Source organism: Trachypithecus francoisi, unplaced genomic scaffold (assembly GCF_009764315.1).
Source record: "Trachypithecus francoisi isolate TF-2019V2 unplaced genomic scaffold, Tfra_2.0 Lachesis_group4, whole genome shotgun sequence".
In the NCBI taxonomy this organism is placed as follows: domain Eukaryota; kingdom Metazoa; phylum Chordata; class Mammalia; order Primates; family Cercopithecidae; genus Trachypithecus; species Trachypithecus francoisi.
In genome coordinates this window covers 99007746-99024886 of record NW_022681469.1, presented here as the reverse complement: position 1 = coordinate 99024886, position 17141 = coordinate 99007746, and the positions used below count along the sequence as shown (strand labels likewise).

The 17141-nt window shown below is 50.1% G+C and overlaps 1 protein-coding gene and 1 long non-coding RNA gene across 5 annotated transcripts in view; one reads left to right on the top strand and one right to left on the bottom strand.

Annotated features, from left to right (window-relative positions):
• The window catches only part of HOXA3 (homeobox A3), a 46317-nt gene that overhangs the window by 26494 nt on the left and 2682 nt on the right, over positions 1-17141 (top strand). The window contains exons 3-4 of one of the 4 annotated variants that reach the window (XM_033194231.1): positions 3417-3499; positions 15224-15869. In XM_033194231.1, the coding sequence (XP_033050122.1) occupies positions 15344-15869 (526 nt within the window). In that variant the 5' untranslated portion in view covers positions 3417-3499; positions 15224-15343. Of the gene's footprint in view, positions 1-3122; positions 3906-12119; positions 12362-15223; positions 15870-17141 lie in introns of those variants that run through there. The other 3 variants (XM_033194232.1, XM_033194233.1, XM_033194234.1) reach the window with 3 other exon arrangements.
• Positions 3174-12081, bottom strand: LOC117073417. The gene is made up of 2 exons (XR_004433228.1): positions 11983-12081; positions 3174-4136 (listed from the first exon to the last, which is right to left on the bottom strand). It is a non-coding gene; the product is annotated as an uncharacterized LOC117073417 (long non-coding RNA).

Below are 17141 nucleotides of genomic sequence, written 5' to 3'. Positions count from 1 at the left end.
CAGGCATAGTAGAGTACTTAATACCCAGGATGGAGCTCGTGGGAAGATTACCTAGATGGATGGGGGAGGAGGGAAGTCCCTTTGCATAGCATCTCCAACTTCATACCCAGTTGTCCCAGGGGGCCCCATTCCCCTACATCTCAGCCACCTCCCCGTGGGGTGGGGCGGGGTGGATATCCCTATCTTTCCTCTGTCCCCCTGTTCCCCTAAGCTTCCAAACTCTGCTTCTCTCCTCACTGTTGCCTTCTCTCTAGCAGTTCCCGCATAGAAACAGATCAATGACTCTTTAGAATGAAAGAGAAGAAAAACCCAAAGAATCAGTGTAGCAAAAAGGCCTGGGGCTTCCCATCTGAATGAGTGGGTTCTGTGCAGGCAGTAGGCTTTCCTTGGCACTCCCTTGGTTTCTGCATCCCTAGACACAGTCTTGTATAGAAGAACACAGGCTCACCTTTCTCAACTGCTGCTCTGTTGCCCCTTCTCTATATTATACACTGTCCCAAGAATAATTCTGCTTCGTGTTTCAAAGAAACACATGGGCTGGAAACAATAGGAGGAAGAGACTTGTGTTCTGTTCCCTTGGTGGTATGAGGGAGGCTGCTGTGGTTGTCTTGAAACCCTCTAGTCTGCAACTTACAGAACTGGCATCTCTTCAGAAGACTCCAAACTCATGGGGAAACCCCCTCCCTTTCAAGCCAGCCCCACTTTCTCTGGGATTGATTCCTAGATTGAAAGACTGTCCAAAGTGAAGGAGACCTGGAGGCCATTTTGCTTCAATCCGCTTAATTTACAGATGAGAAAACTGAGGCAGCTGAATGATCCTCCCTCCACCGTTCCTTATGTTAACCAGTATGAGGGTGGAATGCAACCTTTAGTCTCACTCTAGAGAGCAGTAAGGGCACAGACATCCTTCCTCTTAGGAAGGTATTCTGCCAGGAATGGAGGTATGCATCTAAGCTTACACTTGACCTGGGTGGTCACAGGTGTGTACATCCAGAGAAGAAGGATGGGTTCTTGCCTCATGGGCCATCAAAGCTGTTGGGGAGATTTTGTAACCAAGCCACCCTAGTCATGAAGCTTAGACAGGTGGACTGGCCACTGGGCTCAGGAGGGGACAGATGTCAGGGTGCCTCGGAGTGGGGAGCAGAGGACTCCCCACTACCCACAACAGTCATAATCCCAGGATGACTAATTCTGTCAGGCTTGCCCTGCTATTTCGATGGTGGTGGCTTGCCTCGGACCAGGGCAAGGATGAATGTGCCCCGAGGCCTGCAGAGCCAAACAAGGACCCTGGTTGCAGCTGATAAAGGTGTAGCGTCTGTTCGAGGGAGATATTGAAATTGTAATCTTTGAGGTCACGTGACTCATTAAATAATTAATGCAGATAGTCAGGAATGGATCGGAGTCGTCAGGGCCTCACTAGGAATAAATCTCTCAGAAATGAGACTCCAACTTACCATTTGATTTTTAAAAACACACACCCTCAGATTTATCTCCAAAAGCTTTTAACTCCTTCAGGAAGGCAGGAGACAGCCCTTCGGCAGGGAGGACGGAGCTGGCGGGCCCTCGCCAGGTCTTGGGGCTTTTTCCGCAGGGTTTCTGCGAGTCCGGGGAGTGCGCCGCGTCCGGGGAATCGTGAGTTCGGGCTTGGGTTTTCTGCGGTCACATCCTGGCTTTGGTGGTGAAGTGGGACGGATGCGCAGACAGTTGGTAATGTTCTGATTCACGCTGGGGAAGGCTGCAGAGATACCACAGGACGGGCGCGCGGCTTTGTTCAATTTTCCCGGCGTTCATAAATCACCCGCGCCGGGCGAGCGAGGGAGCAAGCGAGCGCCAAAAACGCGGAGAGCGAGGCCACGGCGGCAGTGGCGGCCATTGCAGAGTGAGAGACCTGGGCAGCATCTCTCTGTGACTCATTAGTCTGAACGATTTATGGGGGACAGCAGCCATGAATATTAGACTTGGGGATAAGGAAACAGCAAAAATAATAATAACCATAATAATTACATACTCCTAAGTGTCACGCAGGGGAGTGCTGGATGGCGGCATAGCAGATCTTTCTCGGGTGAAATTGAGAGGCAAAGTGCAGGATGGCTGAGTCCACCTTGCTCACGGTCATGCCAGGATCCCCAAGACCAGTGGGCACTCCCTTTGGGGACACAGAAAGCAAGTTTGAACAAGAGAAAGGGGGTGCAGCGTGGATCCCAAGTCCTTTTCCTTTACTTTGTGGGGGCTGCGGGTCGAATGGTGGCAGAGCGCAGCTCCTGTTGTGCGGCCACTTGTTCAACGTGCTCGGGGGCTCCGAAGCCAGGAGGGCTATTTGATAGCCCCTCTTAGTGCTATCTACAGAATTGCGTGAAGGCAGACAGACAGCGGAGGGCTGGTTTGGGGCAGGCTGGGGTAAGAGGTTACCTGGGTCTGAGTGAAGGGGTAGTGGGGGCAGGGATAGGTCTGTAGACGCAAAGGGCCCACAGAGTCCCAGCGGAGCGCAGAACTTCTTCAAGCCAGGGTCCGGAGAGTGGACGATTCTTTGCCCCTTCCCCAGCGTCTCCCACTCCCAGAAGGCTGACTGCTGGCTCGGTGACCATTTGTTGGTTAGAGGGCAAGAGAGGGTTGCAAACATTGTGAGGGACTAGATTTGAGCAGAATCAAGGCATCAAATCGGCCTGTGGCCGCTGCGCAAGGCCAGGCAGGAGCAGGGCGCCTGAGCAGGTATTGTACCAGCTGGCGTCCCTCCCAGTTTCCAGTAGTCTTAGCTGGCCTGCTCTGAGGAACTAGGTGCTGCGGTAGCCCCGCCAGCCCACTAGGACCTAGAAGCAACGCACCTAGAGTTGCATAAACCAGAAGACAAAACCTCCCAAGACTGCCTTTGGCCAGTGGACTGAGTTCGGGTCTGATTTCGCGCCAACAGAAATGAACACTATTAGTGAGGTTTCAGGAGAGTCCGTGATTGAATGCTCCCAGACAAGGCTTCCTTTTGTTAGGAAAGGAAAATCAAGCGAGCATTCACATTCTCCAAGTTGGGGTGCCTGAGGAGAGAGCTCTCTGAGAGCAGTCCACACCACCAGCAAAGCCACTTCCACCCTCTCAGCTTCCTCTGCTTCGTTTTCTTTCCTTCCCCATTCCACCCCCCGCACCCCCCTCCCCCCAAAAAAAGAAAGAAAAAGGAGAAAGTATGGGTGCGGAGATGGAGTATGTATTTATTTTACAAAAATAAATCACCATCTTCGGGCCATTTGTAGACTGGAACATTTCGAGCAATGAGTGCGCCGCATGGACGAGTGCCCTGGCGACTCCTTGGTGTTCGCGTTACCTCCAGGGCCACCTTGGCGCCCGCAGGAGCCGCGCTTCCCACTCCCGGCCTCCAACTCCCTTCCCTCGCAGCCGCCATTCACCTTCTGCTGTTTATTTGTCTGCAGAGCGCCTGGACACCGGAAAAGGCGATTCCCTGAGCGCCTGGAGTTGGAGACAATTCCTGGTTCAGATTTAAACGTCTTTCTAGGTAAGCGCTGCTCCAAAACTCTTTACCGCGTGGGACTTTGCACCAGGACGGTTGGGAGGAGTTGGCCCTCCACGGTTCCTGGCAACCGCGGCCTATTGAAAGAGGTTCTGGTCAATATTTAACTTCAGAGGAGTTTGGAGTTGGATTCCTTTAAGCTTCTTGCCCTGCGAATGCGGGGCGTCAGGCAGACAAAGAGCCTACCCCAAAGCCAGCGATGGGCAGGAGAAGCTGTTGCAGAAGGCAAATATGGGTTGTGGAGAGTCAGAGGGGGTGTGCTTGTTTCTTCCTGCAAGCCCCAAACCACTACACTGAACTTCAGGGCAAAAGCAAGTAAAGGCCACGGGCACGGGCGCGGCGGCCGCTGCGTGGGCTGCTCTTCTTGTCGACTGAGGCGACTGAGGAGGCTGTGAGTTAAGAAATTGTCTACAGTCCCAGCCCCGCTGTTGAGGAAAACTTGTATCACTGCCTTGCAGTTTTTCTCAGATCCTTTTGCCTTTCCTTCGGCATGAGAAAGATTGCTGTATTTCTAATCTTTAGGACTTCGCAGACAGCGGGTCTTCTCCCTTCTTTCATCCGGGCTCATCATGGGTTCTTCCTACGGGAAAAGCATGGTTTTCTGTCTTGGCGTTTTCTTTTCCTATTCGAAACAAGGGAAAACTCTTTTAAGTTATTTTCAAGTTCTGACCTAATTTGTCGTCTTAGTTTGGGATGCAGGGAGGCAATTGCTGTGGTTTATTACCTTGTAAAAGATCCATAAATTACGTGCCTGTTTGGGGGAGGGGCTGCTGGAATAGCTTTCAAAAGCATGGTATGAAGGAATGGGTTTGCTTTGTTCTTTCAGTAATTACTTCTTTTTAAAAAGTTTTGAGATTTTGTATTCTATTCCCTCGGCCTCAGTCTTCCCTTAAATTTGCTCCCAAATAGATATCAGGTTGTTAATTAATTGCAACATGATATTCAGTGGTGCTCTAAGGCTGATATGGTGTTCTGGATACAATTATTTTTTCCAATAGAAGGTAAACAGAGCAATAGTCAACCTGGGTTACTTGCTCAGCTACTGTGTGTCTGTTTATATCAAATATAGATGGAACGTTTCAGGAATTTGCAACTCTGTGTATATGATTTCCATCTCAGCAAACAACAGAACAATTGCATGTATAAATAGTTGCAGGAGTTTGGGGCCTTGTGTATAACACAATATACACATCTACACGTGTCCAGAGAACTTGGCCCATTTGTACTACCCTTGCACCCATAGGACATATCTCATGTTAAATAAGAATCTATCATACACACACACACACACACACACACACACACATACACAGAGTGGGCTAAGAGAGCCTTACCTGATGCTGAGTAGAAAATCCACTAGATTTAAGTAATGGGACAAAAATGTTAAGTGTACTTTTGACAGAGAAATCAGATTGCAGTGTTTGAGTACAGATATATCTAATCTGCCAACAGCCTTGCAAATATTGACTAACAGTCTGTATCCTTGGTTGCCTGCTTTTTCCAAGCCAGCTTTCCCCCTATTTTGGCTCTGGTGACCAGGACCACAGCATGAGTCCCAGCCCAGGCCAAGTTGGAGGCCTGTGAAGTGAGTGAAGAGGGACTGGCAGCTGGGTTTTTAAAAGGCCTGTAGCTTTGCTCCAGGAAAGTGGATTGCAGAGTGGCAAAGGAGAACTCTCAGCTGCTGGTTCCCCAGATAGGCTGTCCAGGCCAAGATCTCTCATAGAGAAGCTGCTTTTTTTTTTTTTTTTTTTACCTCAAAAGTTAAATGTCTTTTGACTTCTCAGATTTTTCCCTTCTCATCCCACCAAATCACCGCATCCCACCCCAAGTCGTTAATGTTAATTGTTAAACAGCAGTTGGAGCATTAACTGGGATGTTAGCAGCCCTGTGGAGGCCCCAGGCTGGAGCTGAGATGCCTCTGAGCTTTGCTGGCGTTAAGGCATTTCTCTGAAGCAGTACCAATGACTTCTCTCATTGATTTATGGCTTTTTTTTTTTTTTGACAGAGTCTCGCTCTGTCCCAGGCTGGAGTGCAGTGGTGTGATCGCAGCTCACTGCCACCTCTGCCTTCTGGTTTCAAGTGATTTTCCTGCCTCATCCTCCCGACTAGCTGGGATTACAGGCATGCACCACCACACCTGGCTAATTTTTGTATTTTTAGTACAGACGGGGGTTGCACCATGTTGTTCAGGCTGGTCTCGAACTCCTGACCTCGTGATCCACCTACCTCGGTCTCCCAAAGTGCTGGGATTACAGGCATGAGCCACCATACCCAGCCAATTTATGGCTTTAAGAGTTTTGATTTGCTTGACTGTTCCGAGAGTTTTTAAGGGGGCCCCTTCTCATCTTTGAGTTGATGCCTCTTCAGAAACTTGGGGGTGGGGAGGAACTTGCCAGTAATACCTCCAGGTCCCTTTCTAGGGTATCTGGAGAGCTCAATGTGAATGATTGGTGAGGGGTATGAGGGAGGCAGCAGTAAGAAAGAGAGGAGTGAGTTTTCGGGGGACAGGAGAATGCTTTTTGGAAACAAGCTCTTACTCCTGTCCTATATCCCCCAAACCTGAGAAAGGCAGGTTTTCACTTGGAGTTCTTACTTTCCAGCTTGTAACTTACATAAAAGCTGGAAAAGTTCACATGGAGGTTCTCTTCCAGCTACACCACAGATTGAACCTTACTGAAATACTGTCACCAGCTTAGGCCAGGACTTGCTTCCAAGGGATTAGGTCTCTTCTTTTATTACCCTTCTGATTTGGACAACCCATGACCAGGTTCTCTTATTAAGGACCTTACATTTTCATCAGACCCCTTCTGTTCCTCTGGAGGGGAGGAGTGAAGGGGAGGAATCACATCATGCACAGCCTCCTGCAGCTGCTATAAGTGAGTCCTCACACTTAGGCATAGCCAGCTGAAGACCCATTCTCCAGGAACAAAAGAATATGGCCTGAGGATCTCACTAGCCTCAGAGTACTCTCAGAAGTCCAGAAACTAAGACCAGAAAAGAGAAGATTTTTAGACAGCTCATGAAAGGGTACAATGTTGAAATTAGTGAGCAATGTCACCAGGCAGAAGGCAGGAGTAGGGGTGGAATCAGGGGTGGGAGCAGCTTATTTGTTTCAGTTAGGTTCTTCCTGAGCACAGTTGGTTCTCTACTGGTTTTCTGCTCAAGATTATTTTGAGAGTTCTGAAGGGGGCTCTTTCTCATCTTTGAGTTTATGTCTCTATAGGAATTGTGTGGGGGTGGGGGTAGAATTTGCTGGTGGACACAGAATTGTCTTGGAAAAGTGGGTGGACAGACCTGCCTGTGGAGAGGTCGCAGATTGCCTTGCCTTGTTAACTTAAGGCACTCCAGTGAAGGTTGATTCTTTCTTTTCCTTTTCTTTTCTTTTCTTTTTTTTTGGAGGGGGAGGGTCTCTTGCAGAGCAATTAGATCATTTCCTCTGATATTTTTCATATTTAGAAACCTATAATTCCATGTATCACTCAGCTGTGTACTGAGGAAATGCTTAAGTGCAAGTTTGGTCAGGGCACTAGGTTTCTTTAGATTTTGCAAAACCCAGACCCACCACTCTATAGCCAAGCACATCTTTCCTAGTGGGCTCCCACTGAACAAAACCAACTGGACTTGGAGGAGATGCTTTAACCTTTTGTCAGGTAATTATGGTCCTTTTTGGTTTCTGTAGTGGCTGTGGTGTATGGTGTGTGTCTTAGCAAATTCCATACAATGGCAGGCTGTGAGGAAGTCCACTGTCCAGGTCAGTTATTTCTGGGCCTGCCCCTTGCCTTTTGATATACTAGCCTGCCGGCCAGAGGAGACTGGAGTGCATGGGTGTGCAGGATCCAGCTTGTCTGTGGGTGGGAGGCTGTAAGGAAAGTTAAATGGATTTTTAAAATGTGAATAGCATTGCTGTACCCTTGTATTTGGAGTGTGTGTAAAGAAATGTAAGTGGAGATAAGCTTGTGTGTCTTGCATGGCATTCATTGGGAGATGGCTCCCAGCATCCTATTGCTTAGACAGAACTCTTAAACTCAAAACTGCTGGTCAAGGTTCCCCACCTACCCTCCCCCAAAGCTAAATATTCTGTTTGGCAACCTAGTTCCTTCAGTGGTTCCATATTTCAAATAAAAGGATTTAAGTTGACGTATGACCACGTGAGCACATAATACAGCGCATTATTGTGGCATTTGGAGCAGAGACCCAGGCAGGCTTCGCCTGTGATTACGTTTTCTAGATTCTCTACAGAGCCAGAGCTTTCCCCCAACCCCCACGCACCCACCTCCTCCTTCTTCTTTCCCTTCTCCGGAGAGCGCTCTCTGAGCCGATTGCAGTTTTCAGCACTCATGGAGCGGTTCTGGGCGAGTTAGCCGATGGAAGTCGAGGCCATACCAGGAGGATGGAATTTATTTTAAGGTATTTCCGCTGATTGTTCATATCTAGAGTGAGTTATGGCTGTGAGAGACAAAGGTCAGGCGAGGAGACCCTGGCTCATGGACAGGACCCTCAGCCTCTCTCTTCCTTTGTTTCTCTTTTAGAACCGAAACCATATGAAAGATTACCAGTAGCGCCTCAGACTCTGAGTTTAATTCCCTGGAAAGTGTTGGGGGTGTAAAGGAGGGGGCACTAGGGGGGCACCTAGGTGGGCCCAATGGCCCCCAGTGCACGGGTGGCTTTGTCCATTGTAGCAGGGCACGGCTGGAGTCTCAGGAGCTGATCCCCAGGCAGAAAGAGGGTACGAAGCCAGGTGTAGGCAGAGGTGGACCGGCTTGCAGGGCTAGACTGCCTGGGAGGCATGAGGGATGGGTGGGTAAGAAGGGGAATCTCTCCCTGGATGGTGGTGTTTTCAGGCAGGGGATGGAGGGTTAGGGCTGACCTGAGCAGCCTGAACAGCTGGAAGAGGGAAATCGATGAGAGAAATGTGCAGATGCACTGCCATTTTATTGATGATGCTTCCGGGCACTTTGTTTAGTGCCAGATTGCAGAGCATGCTTCCCCACAAGCCAGACCCAAGGATCTGAACTGAAGGGCCCGCCATTGTTTCCCTGAGCACCCTCTGCCCCAGAGGGCTGAAGAAAGACAGCTCAGACCTAGGAGAGCCTTGGGGTAGGGTGAGCATGCTGGATGCCCAGGGGCTCCTTATTCTAACATTCAGGAGACAGAGGAAGGAGGGAGCCAGGATTAGGTTTGGACTTCATTAGTGTGCCTGATCTGGGCATTCCTTGTATACCCCCAGCTGGCTTGGAGAGTTCCAGAACTGGCCAGTGGGCCCTGGGTTGGAGGGAAGTCCAGAGGTAAGAATCCTCAGGAAGCAGAGGCAGACATCTCTCCACTTCATAGCCCCCAAAACAGAGCTGTAGCCAGGGTGGAGGCAGATGAAAGTTAAACTGCATGTTTCCAGATTATTGGGAAAGCCCCAGCTAATTGGGCTTTGGGGACCCCACGCTCCTGGAAAGGATGGAAACTCCCTGGAAAGTGCAGGAAACTCTACTTTATTCTGCTCCTTGGAGTAGGGAAAGGGATGCTTATAAGGAGTTAGAGGTTGGATTTGCCCCTTTGGCTTCTTAAAATATAGATTATTCCTTTCTGTACTTGAAAAAAATATCAAATCAGGCATCCCCTACTTGAGTGGGATTTACTACCCCAGAACGAAAGGGCCCTTCTGCTCTCCCCAGTGCCGGCCTCAGCAGTAACCATGCTTAACTGAGCCCCTTTCAAGTGCTCTAAAACACCCCTTGGAAATAAAATGTAAGCTTTAATTGCTGTTCAATTACTTGTCAGCATTTCATATGATTTATGACCTAGTTCTGGCGCATTTTTGACCCAGTTAAAGACTCATAAATAATATAGTTTTGCTAGAAAGAATGAGAGAGAGAATAGAGGTCTGTTAGAGGCATCTTTTTATTGTTGCTTCAGTGCCAGCAAGCTGAATAAATATCTAAGGATGGACTCTGGTTCTATATAAAAGCATGCACAGTGAGAAGCCAAGAGCCACATTTGTAGAGCTCAGATTGGTTTTTCCTCCCATGAAAGTGCTGAAGGCAGTCCATTATGTATAAACTATGAGATATCAAAAAAGGCTGGTCCCCTTCTACCTCAAAATGCCAGCTTCACCCTCACAAGCAAGTACATTTCCTCAATAATTTTCCTCCCTGTTCTGTGATTTTGATGCCTCTTCTTACCCACGATATTCCTCACCTTCCTCCCTGGCTGCACAGCCTTGGAACCATCAGAGGCCCTCTCAGACGCCTTCAGGAGGACACCCCCTTGAACGGTAGAAAGGCACCACGGGCACCTTTGCTGCTCCAAGTATTCTTCTAGTGCTGAGAAAAATCTTTTCTTCTAGTTCCCCTAGATGAGATATCGGGAGCCATGGGGATCTGGGGCAATTGGTGGAACCAAGGGGTCCTCTCAGTAAAGAAAAGCTCTGCGGTTTTGGCGGAGCCGGGTGAACTGCTGTGGGATTTGTCTAGAAAGGGCTCAGAGGCGGCGGCTGGTAATTTCTGGAGGTGGAAATCAACAACCGGCATTTTCGCTTAAAAAACAAAACAAAACACCAGTAACAAACCGACAAATAAAAACATTCCGCCAGTATAAATTATTATTTTAAAATCCTCTCGCCTACGTTTGCTCCAAAGCCAGTCCTTTGGATTTCAGCAGAGCGGCTTGAGGCTGGGGCACCGACCATCTGCGTGCCAGGACGCCGGACCTTCGTCTTGAGGTCGGAGCCCCACTTCTGCCCGCTGAGGCCCGCGGCCCGCGAGCCACGTATCGGGGCGGATAGAGGCCCTGGCCGGAACGAAGCTCCAGCCCCAGATCTCCCTGGGCTCCTGCGGCTCCTCAGGTCCGGTCCCCGCGTTTTGCCCGGCAGGGTCTTGGCGCCAGTGGAAAGGTATGCATTCCGGGCGCCCCAGCCCTAGCTCGGGCGCCCTAGGTCCCCTCGGCCCAGAGAATCCCTTTCCCCGGCAGGTTCTCACGGAGAGCTGGCCTTCCCGGCAGCTGGCTTAGCTGAGAAGGCGGTGAGAGTCGCGTCAGCAGTTTGGAGGAGAAAGTGCGGGTTGATTATTGACCCACGCCTTCTTTCTTCAAATGCCACATCTGACCGGGCGGGTTTGAAGAGAAAATGCCGCCGAACGGATTTTTGCGGCTGGCTCTCACCTCCTACGCGGCCGGCTCCCCCTTTCAAGTTGCTCTGCAATATGCCATAAGGAGCAAGTGTTTGCTGTTTTGTGCTCTGTTTACAGCTTTGGGGCGCCGAGTCATAAATCTTGCCCAGCCATAAATGACAAAAACCATTGGTATGCATGAGGCCACCCTGGCCCGGAGTGCTTTTTGATTTCTCCCTTTTCCCCTGGCTTTGTTTTTGCTCTAAGGTGACACTTTGGCTCCTTGACAGTTTAAACATACTACTTATATTTTTAACACCTTCCTTTGAGAAGGACCCGCCGTTGACGCCTTGGGATTGCAGGAAATCTCCATTTCTCTCTTTTTGCCACACTCATAACCCTTGCAGAGTTTGCTTCTGAAGCTGGGGAGCAAAGGAGGCTTTAGGAGGAAAATCATCCTCTTTCAAGTTGTGGCAATATTACCAGGCAAATTCGAGACTTTCTTTTGCCCAGCTCAGCGTTACTCCCTCCCACTAATGAGGAAAATATGTTTGAAAAACCACATATTCCTCTGCCCTGCATATGTGTTTGTGTTTGTGTTTATATACATATACGATATCAGTTTCTGTTGGGGTCAGAGCTTTCTCTGTCTTCCCTGCGGGTGAGCTGCGTGTGTGCACTGTGAAATGGGCACACGAGCACTGGAGATCCGCGTTTCTAAACACCCTTGTGTGTACCTGAGCCCGGAGCATCCCATTTCACTGCTGGAACAAGTGCCTGTCTCTCCCAGGACACTACCTTCCTGGCTGCTAAGATGTCAGCAATTTCTGCCTAAAATATAACCAAAGAGAGCCCAGTTGGCTCTTTGGGGTCCCTAGAGAAAAGCCTTGTCCCAGCTCCCCACATCCCCGCCCAAAGATCTGTTTGGTGGTTGCAGGTGAAATAAACTGGGCAAAGTCTGGGAAACTCACTTTTCTTAGTTCTTTTTCCCCTCACCCCACAATTGGAAGTGTCCAGGGCAGAGGAATACGTGGTTCTATTCTATTCTCAAACGAATTCCTAAGAAATAGAGCCCAGCAAGATAGCCCCTTTGTGAGAGCCGTTTGTCCTCATTAGCATAATTTTCCTGGACTTTAGTGACGCCTGGGAGCAGGAGAGGGAGGGCGTTGGGGGGTGGGGGCAGGCTGCCCTCCTCCCGCCACAGCCAAGCTCCCCTTCTCCCTTCGGTCCCTCCCCTCGCCTCAGCCCCATCCCCCACACCGGCCCGCGCTTCCCCAGCCGCCTTGGTCTCCCCTCCCGCCCGCCCCAGCACCCCCCACCGCACCCCCGGACCAGACGCTACTCCGCGTGTAATATTCATAAGAAACATACCCAAGTCGGTGCCACTAGCCCAGGCAGAGCCCGGCGCCGCACTAGCGCTTATCTCCGGGCCGCGGCTGCTGCCCTCAGGAAGGGCAGGGGGCGGGGGTGTGGGGGAGGGGTGGGTGGGTGGGGTGGGTGGGAGGGGGGGTCCAAGCCGCCCCAGTCGGCCCTGGACGAGCTGTGCTGGAGCAGCGAGGCGGCCACGCTCTGCGCGGCGGTGACCGGGCCTCAGGGTCTCCCGCCCGCCTGCCGTCTCGGCTGATGCTGAGGGTCGGTGCCCATCCCGCGCCGAGGGGACCCGGCCGGGCCGCTGAGCCAGGCCGGGGGCCGGAGCCCGTGTCTGAGTCTGAGCCCAAGCCTGCGCTTGCGGCGCTCATCAGAAGTTAAGGTAAGCAGGGCCGCAACCGGCCGCTCCCGGCGCTGAATGGCGGAGTTTACGTCTCGGTGATTTATGGCTGCAGACTTAAATCTCGGTTCAAGAAGAGTTCACAAGCCGGAGCTTCCTTCCCGGCAGTGACTGATACCCTTACACTTCGAGTTCAGGCCGCTTTCCCATCCCCGCCCCCACCTCTTGTCTCTCCCCTAGCCCAGCCTTAACTTTTCTGGGTTGCAGAGGGAAGGAGAGGTGGGCAGGGGACTCGGGGCTCCTATCCGACGAACCTGCTCAGATTTGGGGTGAGGGAAGGCTAAGGAAGAGGAGGGAATGGGAAGAGGGAGCGATGTCTGAAGGACGGAGGGTGAATTTGGGCACATCTTCCAGAGAGGCAATAGGGCTTGCTTCTTGCACTCAATTTAGCCTCTTCAACTCTTTTTCGGCTCTTGCACCTGGAGATTATTGTCCAGACACAGATCTTTGTGGAGGAATCTCCCCTCATCCCTGCCCTTGCTTGGCAGTGCAAAGCAAAGTTTCCTGGCTGGCAAATCTCCAACTTCTTTACTAGGTTGCAAACTTTGGGGGCTGGGTTGGGGTGCGGGGATGTATGAGCTCCAAGGTGGTGGTCTGCTGACCTCAAACAATGGGAAGGATTTTGGTGGGATCCCAGAATCGAATTCATATTTTAAGTTTATGGGGACTGTTGTATGCTCTTTGATTTTCAAAGATATTTTTGTTATTTTGCGAAACAATGCACAACTTGATAAAAAGACTTAAGTAAGTAGTAGGCTGGTATAACCTGTGATAATGGATTAGCAAGTCACTAGAAATATTGCATGTACAAAATCAACTTAATTTTGTTTTATCTAATATCTTGCTGTTCGAGTGTCTAATTTTCTTAACCTGACATTTTATTTTACACAAGCCTGGTATCTAAAAAATTTATAATGACCGACATTAACTCTGCCAAATGTAATAGGAACTGTTTTCAGTAAAAGAAAAGGAAATTGATACATTAAATTGCTATTCAGTTTTATTTTATCCTTTATTTACTTTCAACTATAGTATGTGTAGCTTCCTATTTCCAAAAGAGGAACAATGCTCCGGGGCTCATGATCACTGACAATAACTCTGGATAAGGGATGCTGTAATTTTTAATTGAGGTTCTGGAAAATTAATTGTGCCTATTTTGCAGGTGTTGGTCAGATTGTTGGCTTAATAATGAAATCTAAAGGAGTCCATTATTAGCAATGGAATTATAATCATCTACTGGTAGATGCAATACATTATCTTTTTTTTTCTAGTTAACAAAGCATCTAATATTCCTGGAAAACGTGAATAATTCTGGGACTCAATATATATAGTTGGACTGAATGTTAACCATTTTCTTTTGAATTTGTTATGATTTTCTTAAGTGGTCAGAGGGACTAACATTCCGAGTGTGTGTGGGGGTGAATATTTGAAACTCACATGGAACTTTTCTGTACTGAGAACTAGAGGTTGACCATGCATTGGCTGAAAACAAAAAGAAAACAGATTGAACTTTTGCAAACTGCTTTCTAAATGAAAGAGGGTTCAGGGGGTTTTCAACTGCTTTTTAGATTTTCAGGGTTATCCCTTACTTGGTATTTCTGAAGCAGGTAAATAGGCCAAGTAACAAATATCAACAACAACAACAGTACACAAAGATCAGGAAACTCTGGCAGGATTTTATGGCTTGTGCTTCCATCCCTCCTCCGGAGCCAAATGACCCCCATACATCAAATTACATAGCAGTTTCTAAGACAGAACCTATTATCGTTAAGTTGGAAGGAGAGTTCAAGCCGTGGTCATGGAGATGAACGCTGGTTTTTCAGGTTCCTGGAGGGTTTTTTTTTCTCTCTAATCCATCATGTTTTAACAGGTAGAATTTGATAGCTGCCCCGAATAACAGCACCTCAGAAAGTCCAAGATAGGAGGTTCTGGGAACCTCCTGTAACTGGGGGAAAGAAGTAAAGAAGTGGGGGTGGCTTGCTGGGAAGTGCCTAAGAAACAGGGAGAGGAAAGGAGTAAAGAACTCTCCAGGATTTTAGTTGGGACTTGCTGGGTGGGGTGTTACTGTTGTTCCCTCCCCCAAACACACACACACACACACACACACACACATACACGCAATGTGTTCCAACCAAAGTTTTCCCTCCCCCCTTCTTGGCCACAAGGAGTTCGTTTGAAGGAGGTGAGTCATATCCCCAACAAGGTGGATTAACTGCCTAACAAGCTCAGCTTCTGAAATCCAGCATAGTTGGATGAGGCAAATTGCCTGAAAATTTTTTGTGCAAATCTCTGTTGGGAGCAGGAAGGTCCAAGAAGGAGCTGGGTGGGAGGTTACTCCATGTCAGGGCTCTTTTGGCAAACATCAGTCCTAAAGCCGAGAAAACATTGGCGACCCAAGCTCCCCTTTGCCTCCTCGTTCACTTCCCAAGATTCCCAGAGTGGAGGAGTCTTGGGCCCTCTGTAGGAGGCCAAGGAGCAGAAACTAAGCGACACCCCAAGTTTCTTCTTCCCTGGAAAAGAAAGCTCCCAGCCTTGTTCCTTTCTAGCCTATCAAGCCTTTTTCCTTTTGGACCCTGGCTCCTGAGAGTCGGCTTCCAGCCCTCATTCATTCTCCTCTCTCCCCGGAAAATCCCCCAACTCCAGACGCAAGTTAAGCAAATATTTGTAGCTGCCAGTAAATTCCAGTGGTTTTTTTTATAGCGCGGCTCCCTGCGCCCGGGGCCAAGTCGTGCTGCTAAATATTGCTGACCACTTTTTCTTTTATGGCTTTCATGTCACTTAGCTATTGAGAGTAAGATGGATTTGCGCGGAGCCCTCACCGCGCTGCGCTTCTCGCCCCCCCAGGTCTGCGCGGGGCGGCCATTGGCGGCGGAGTGTCACGTGACCGCGGGGGCGTGCCAATGTGCGCCCTCACGAGTGTCAAACCCCTGTCAGAGTGTGCGATCAAGATCGTGAAACAACGCGATGCAAAAAGCGACCTACTACGACAGCTCGGCGATCTACGGTGGCTACCCCTACCAGGCAGCCAACGGGTTCGCTTATAATGCCAATCAGCAGCCGTACCCGGCGTCCGTCGCTTTGGGTGCCGACGGCGAGTACCATCGACCCACCTGCTCCCTCCAGTCTCCCTCCAGCGCCGGGGGCCACCCCAAGGCACATGAACTGAGTGACGCGTGCCTGCGCACCCTGAGCGCCCCACCTAGCCAGCCTCCAAGCCTGGGCGAGCCGCCCCTGCACCCGCCGCCGACCCAGGCCGCGCCCCCTGCCCCACAGCCGCCTCAGCCCCCACCTCAGCCCCCTGCACCTACCCCTGCCGCGCCCCTGCCTCCCTCTTCTGTCTCCCCACCTCAGAATGCCAGCAGCAACCCCACCCCCGCCAACGCGGCCAAGAGCCCCCTGCTCAACTCGCCCACAGTGGCCAAACAAATCTTCCCCTGGATGAAAGAGTCTCGACAAAACACAAAGCAGAAAACCAGCAGCTCTAGCTCAGGTAAAGGAGTGCCTTCTGGAAGAGGGTCCTCTGGCCTGGCTCCCGGTTCCCGAGCTACTGCCCACCACATCCAGCACAGCCTAGAAGCGATGGAGCATATCTGGAATTCACTGCTCCCACACCACTGCCCACCAAAAAGGTTTTCAGAGTCTTTGCAACTTAGGGAGGTGATAGGCCTCTGTAGGCTGGAAAACCCCAGAGACCTGCTGGGAGTCCCTTTGGACTTCTCCAAGGGCAAGTAGGGTCTAGTGCAGTTGGAATCCCTTCTTGCTCCACTCTTGGAGTTAGGGCCTCTGTGCAGAAACAACCTGAGCTCCACTGTCTATCTTTTTAGCATAGCTCTTCTAATAAAACAGTGACATCCTCCCCATACTACAATGTGGCAGAATAAAAACAGGCCTAATCACCCTCCAAGACAGAATCAATGCTTTGCCTATAATCAGAGCCAATTTTTGCTCCAGCAGATGGAGTGGCTGCCTTACCTCTGGGAAGACCCTACTCAGACTTAGTACAATGAAAGCAGCCAAAGATCTCCTGGAGGAGGGGGATGCAGACTTGTCATCCTAATGGGAACCACATGGGCCTCCTGGAAGCAGGCTCCAGTAGAGGAAAGGCCCCAGGCCTTAGGCTTCCTAGCATTTTGGTTACCTTTGCCCCTGCCTTCTCCAGTTGCCAGTGCCCTGCTCTGAGCCTGAGCATCTGGGACCTCCATAGCTAGGATCTGGGGGGCCAGGGAGGACAGAAGGGTACAAGATTAGTGGACAAAAGCTGGGGCAGGCTGCTTGATGACATAGGGAACCCTAAAGAATAGGACATGGCATGAAGGGCCTAGGCCTCCCCACCAGAAATACCTTCAATGGGATCTCTTCTTTGGGCCTTCTCTGCCCAAAGTTTGAGGTTTCCAGTCTGCCCATCTCCTCTGGGTAGAGAGAAAAAAGTGGCCAGTTGAAGCTACTGACTAATTATTGTCGGACAGTGTGGGAGGGGAATGAGTGTGTACATTAGGTTTCCCACATTTCAGTTACTGTGAAGGGAATGGAGATGCTGAGACTGGCCCACAGGGAGGCTGTTGTCCGATAGGCCAAAGGGACCAGTAAATGAGTCAGAAAGTTAACAGCTCTAAAAAGAAAATCCAGACCAGGAAGGCAAACCGGGAGTTCTACCTCTCTGTCCTTTCCCCCTTGAGAGAAGCCTGTGATTTGCTCCTTGGCTGAATGGGGAGTACCACTGTTTTACCCACCAGGAGAAGAGAAGAGCACCTAGTTCCTACTT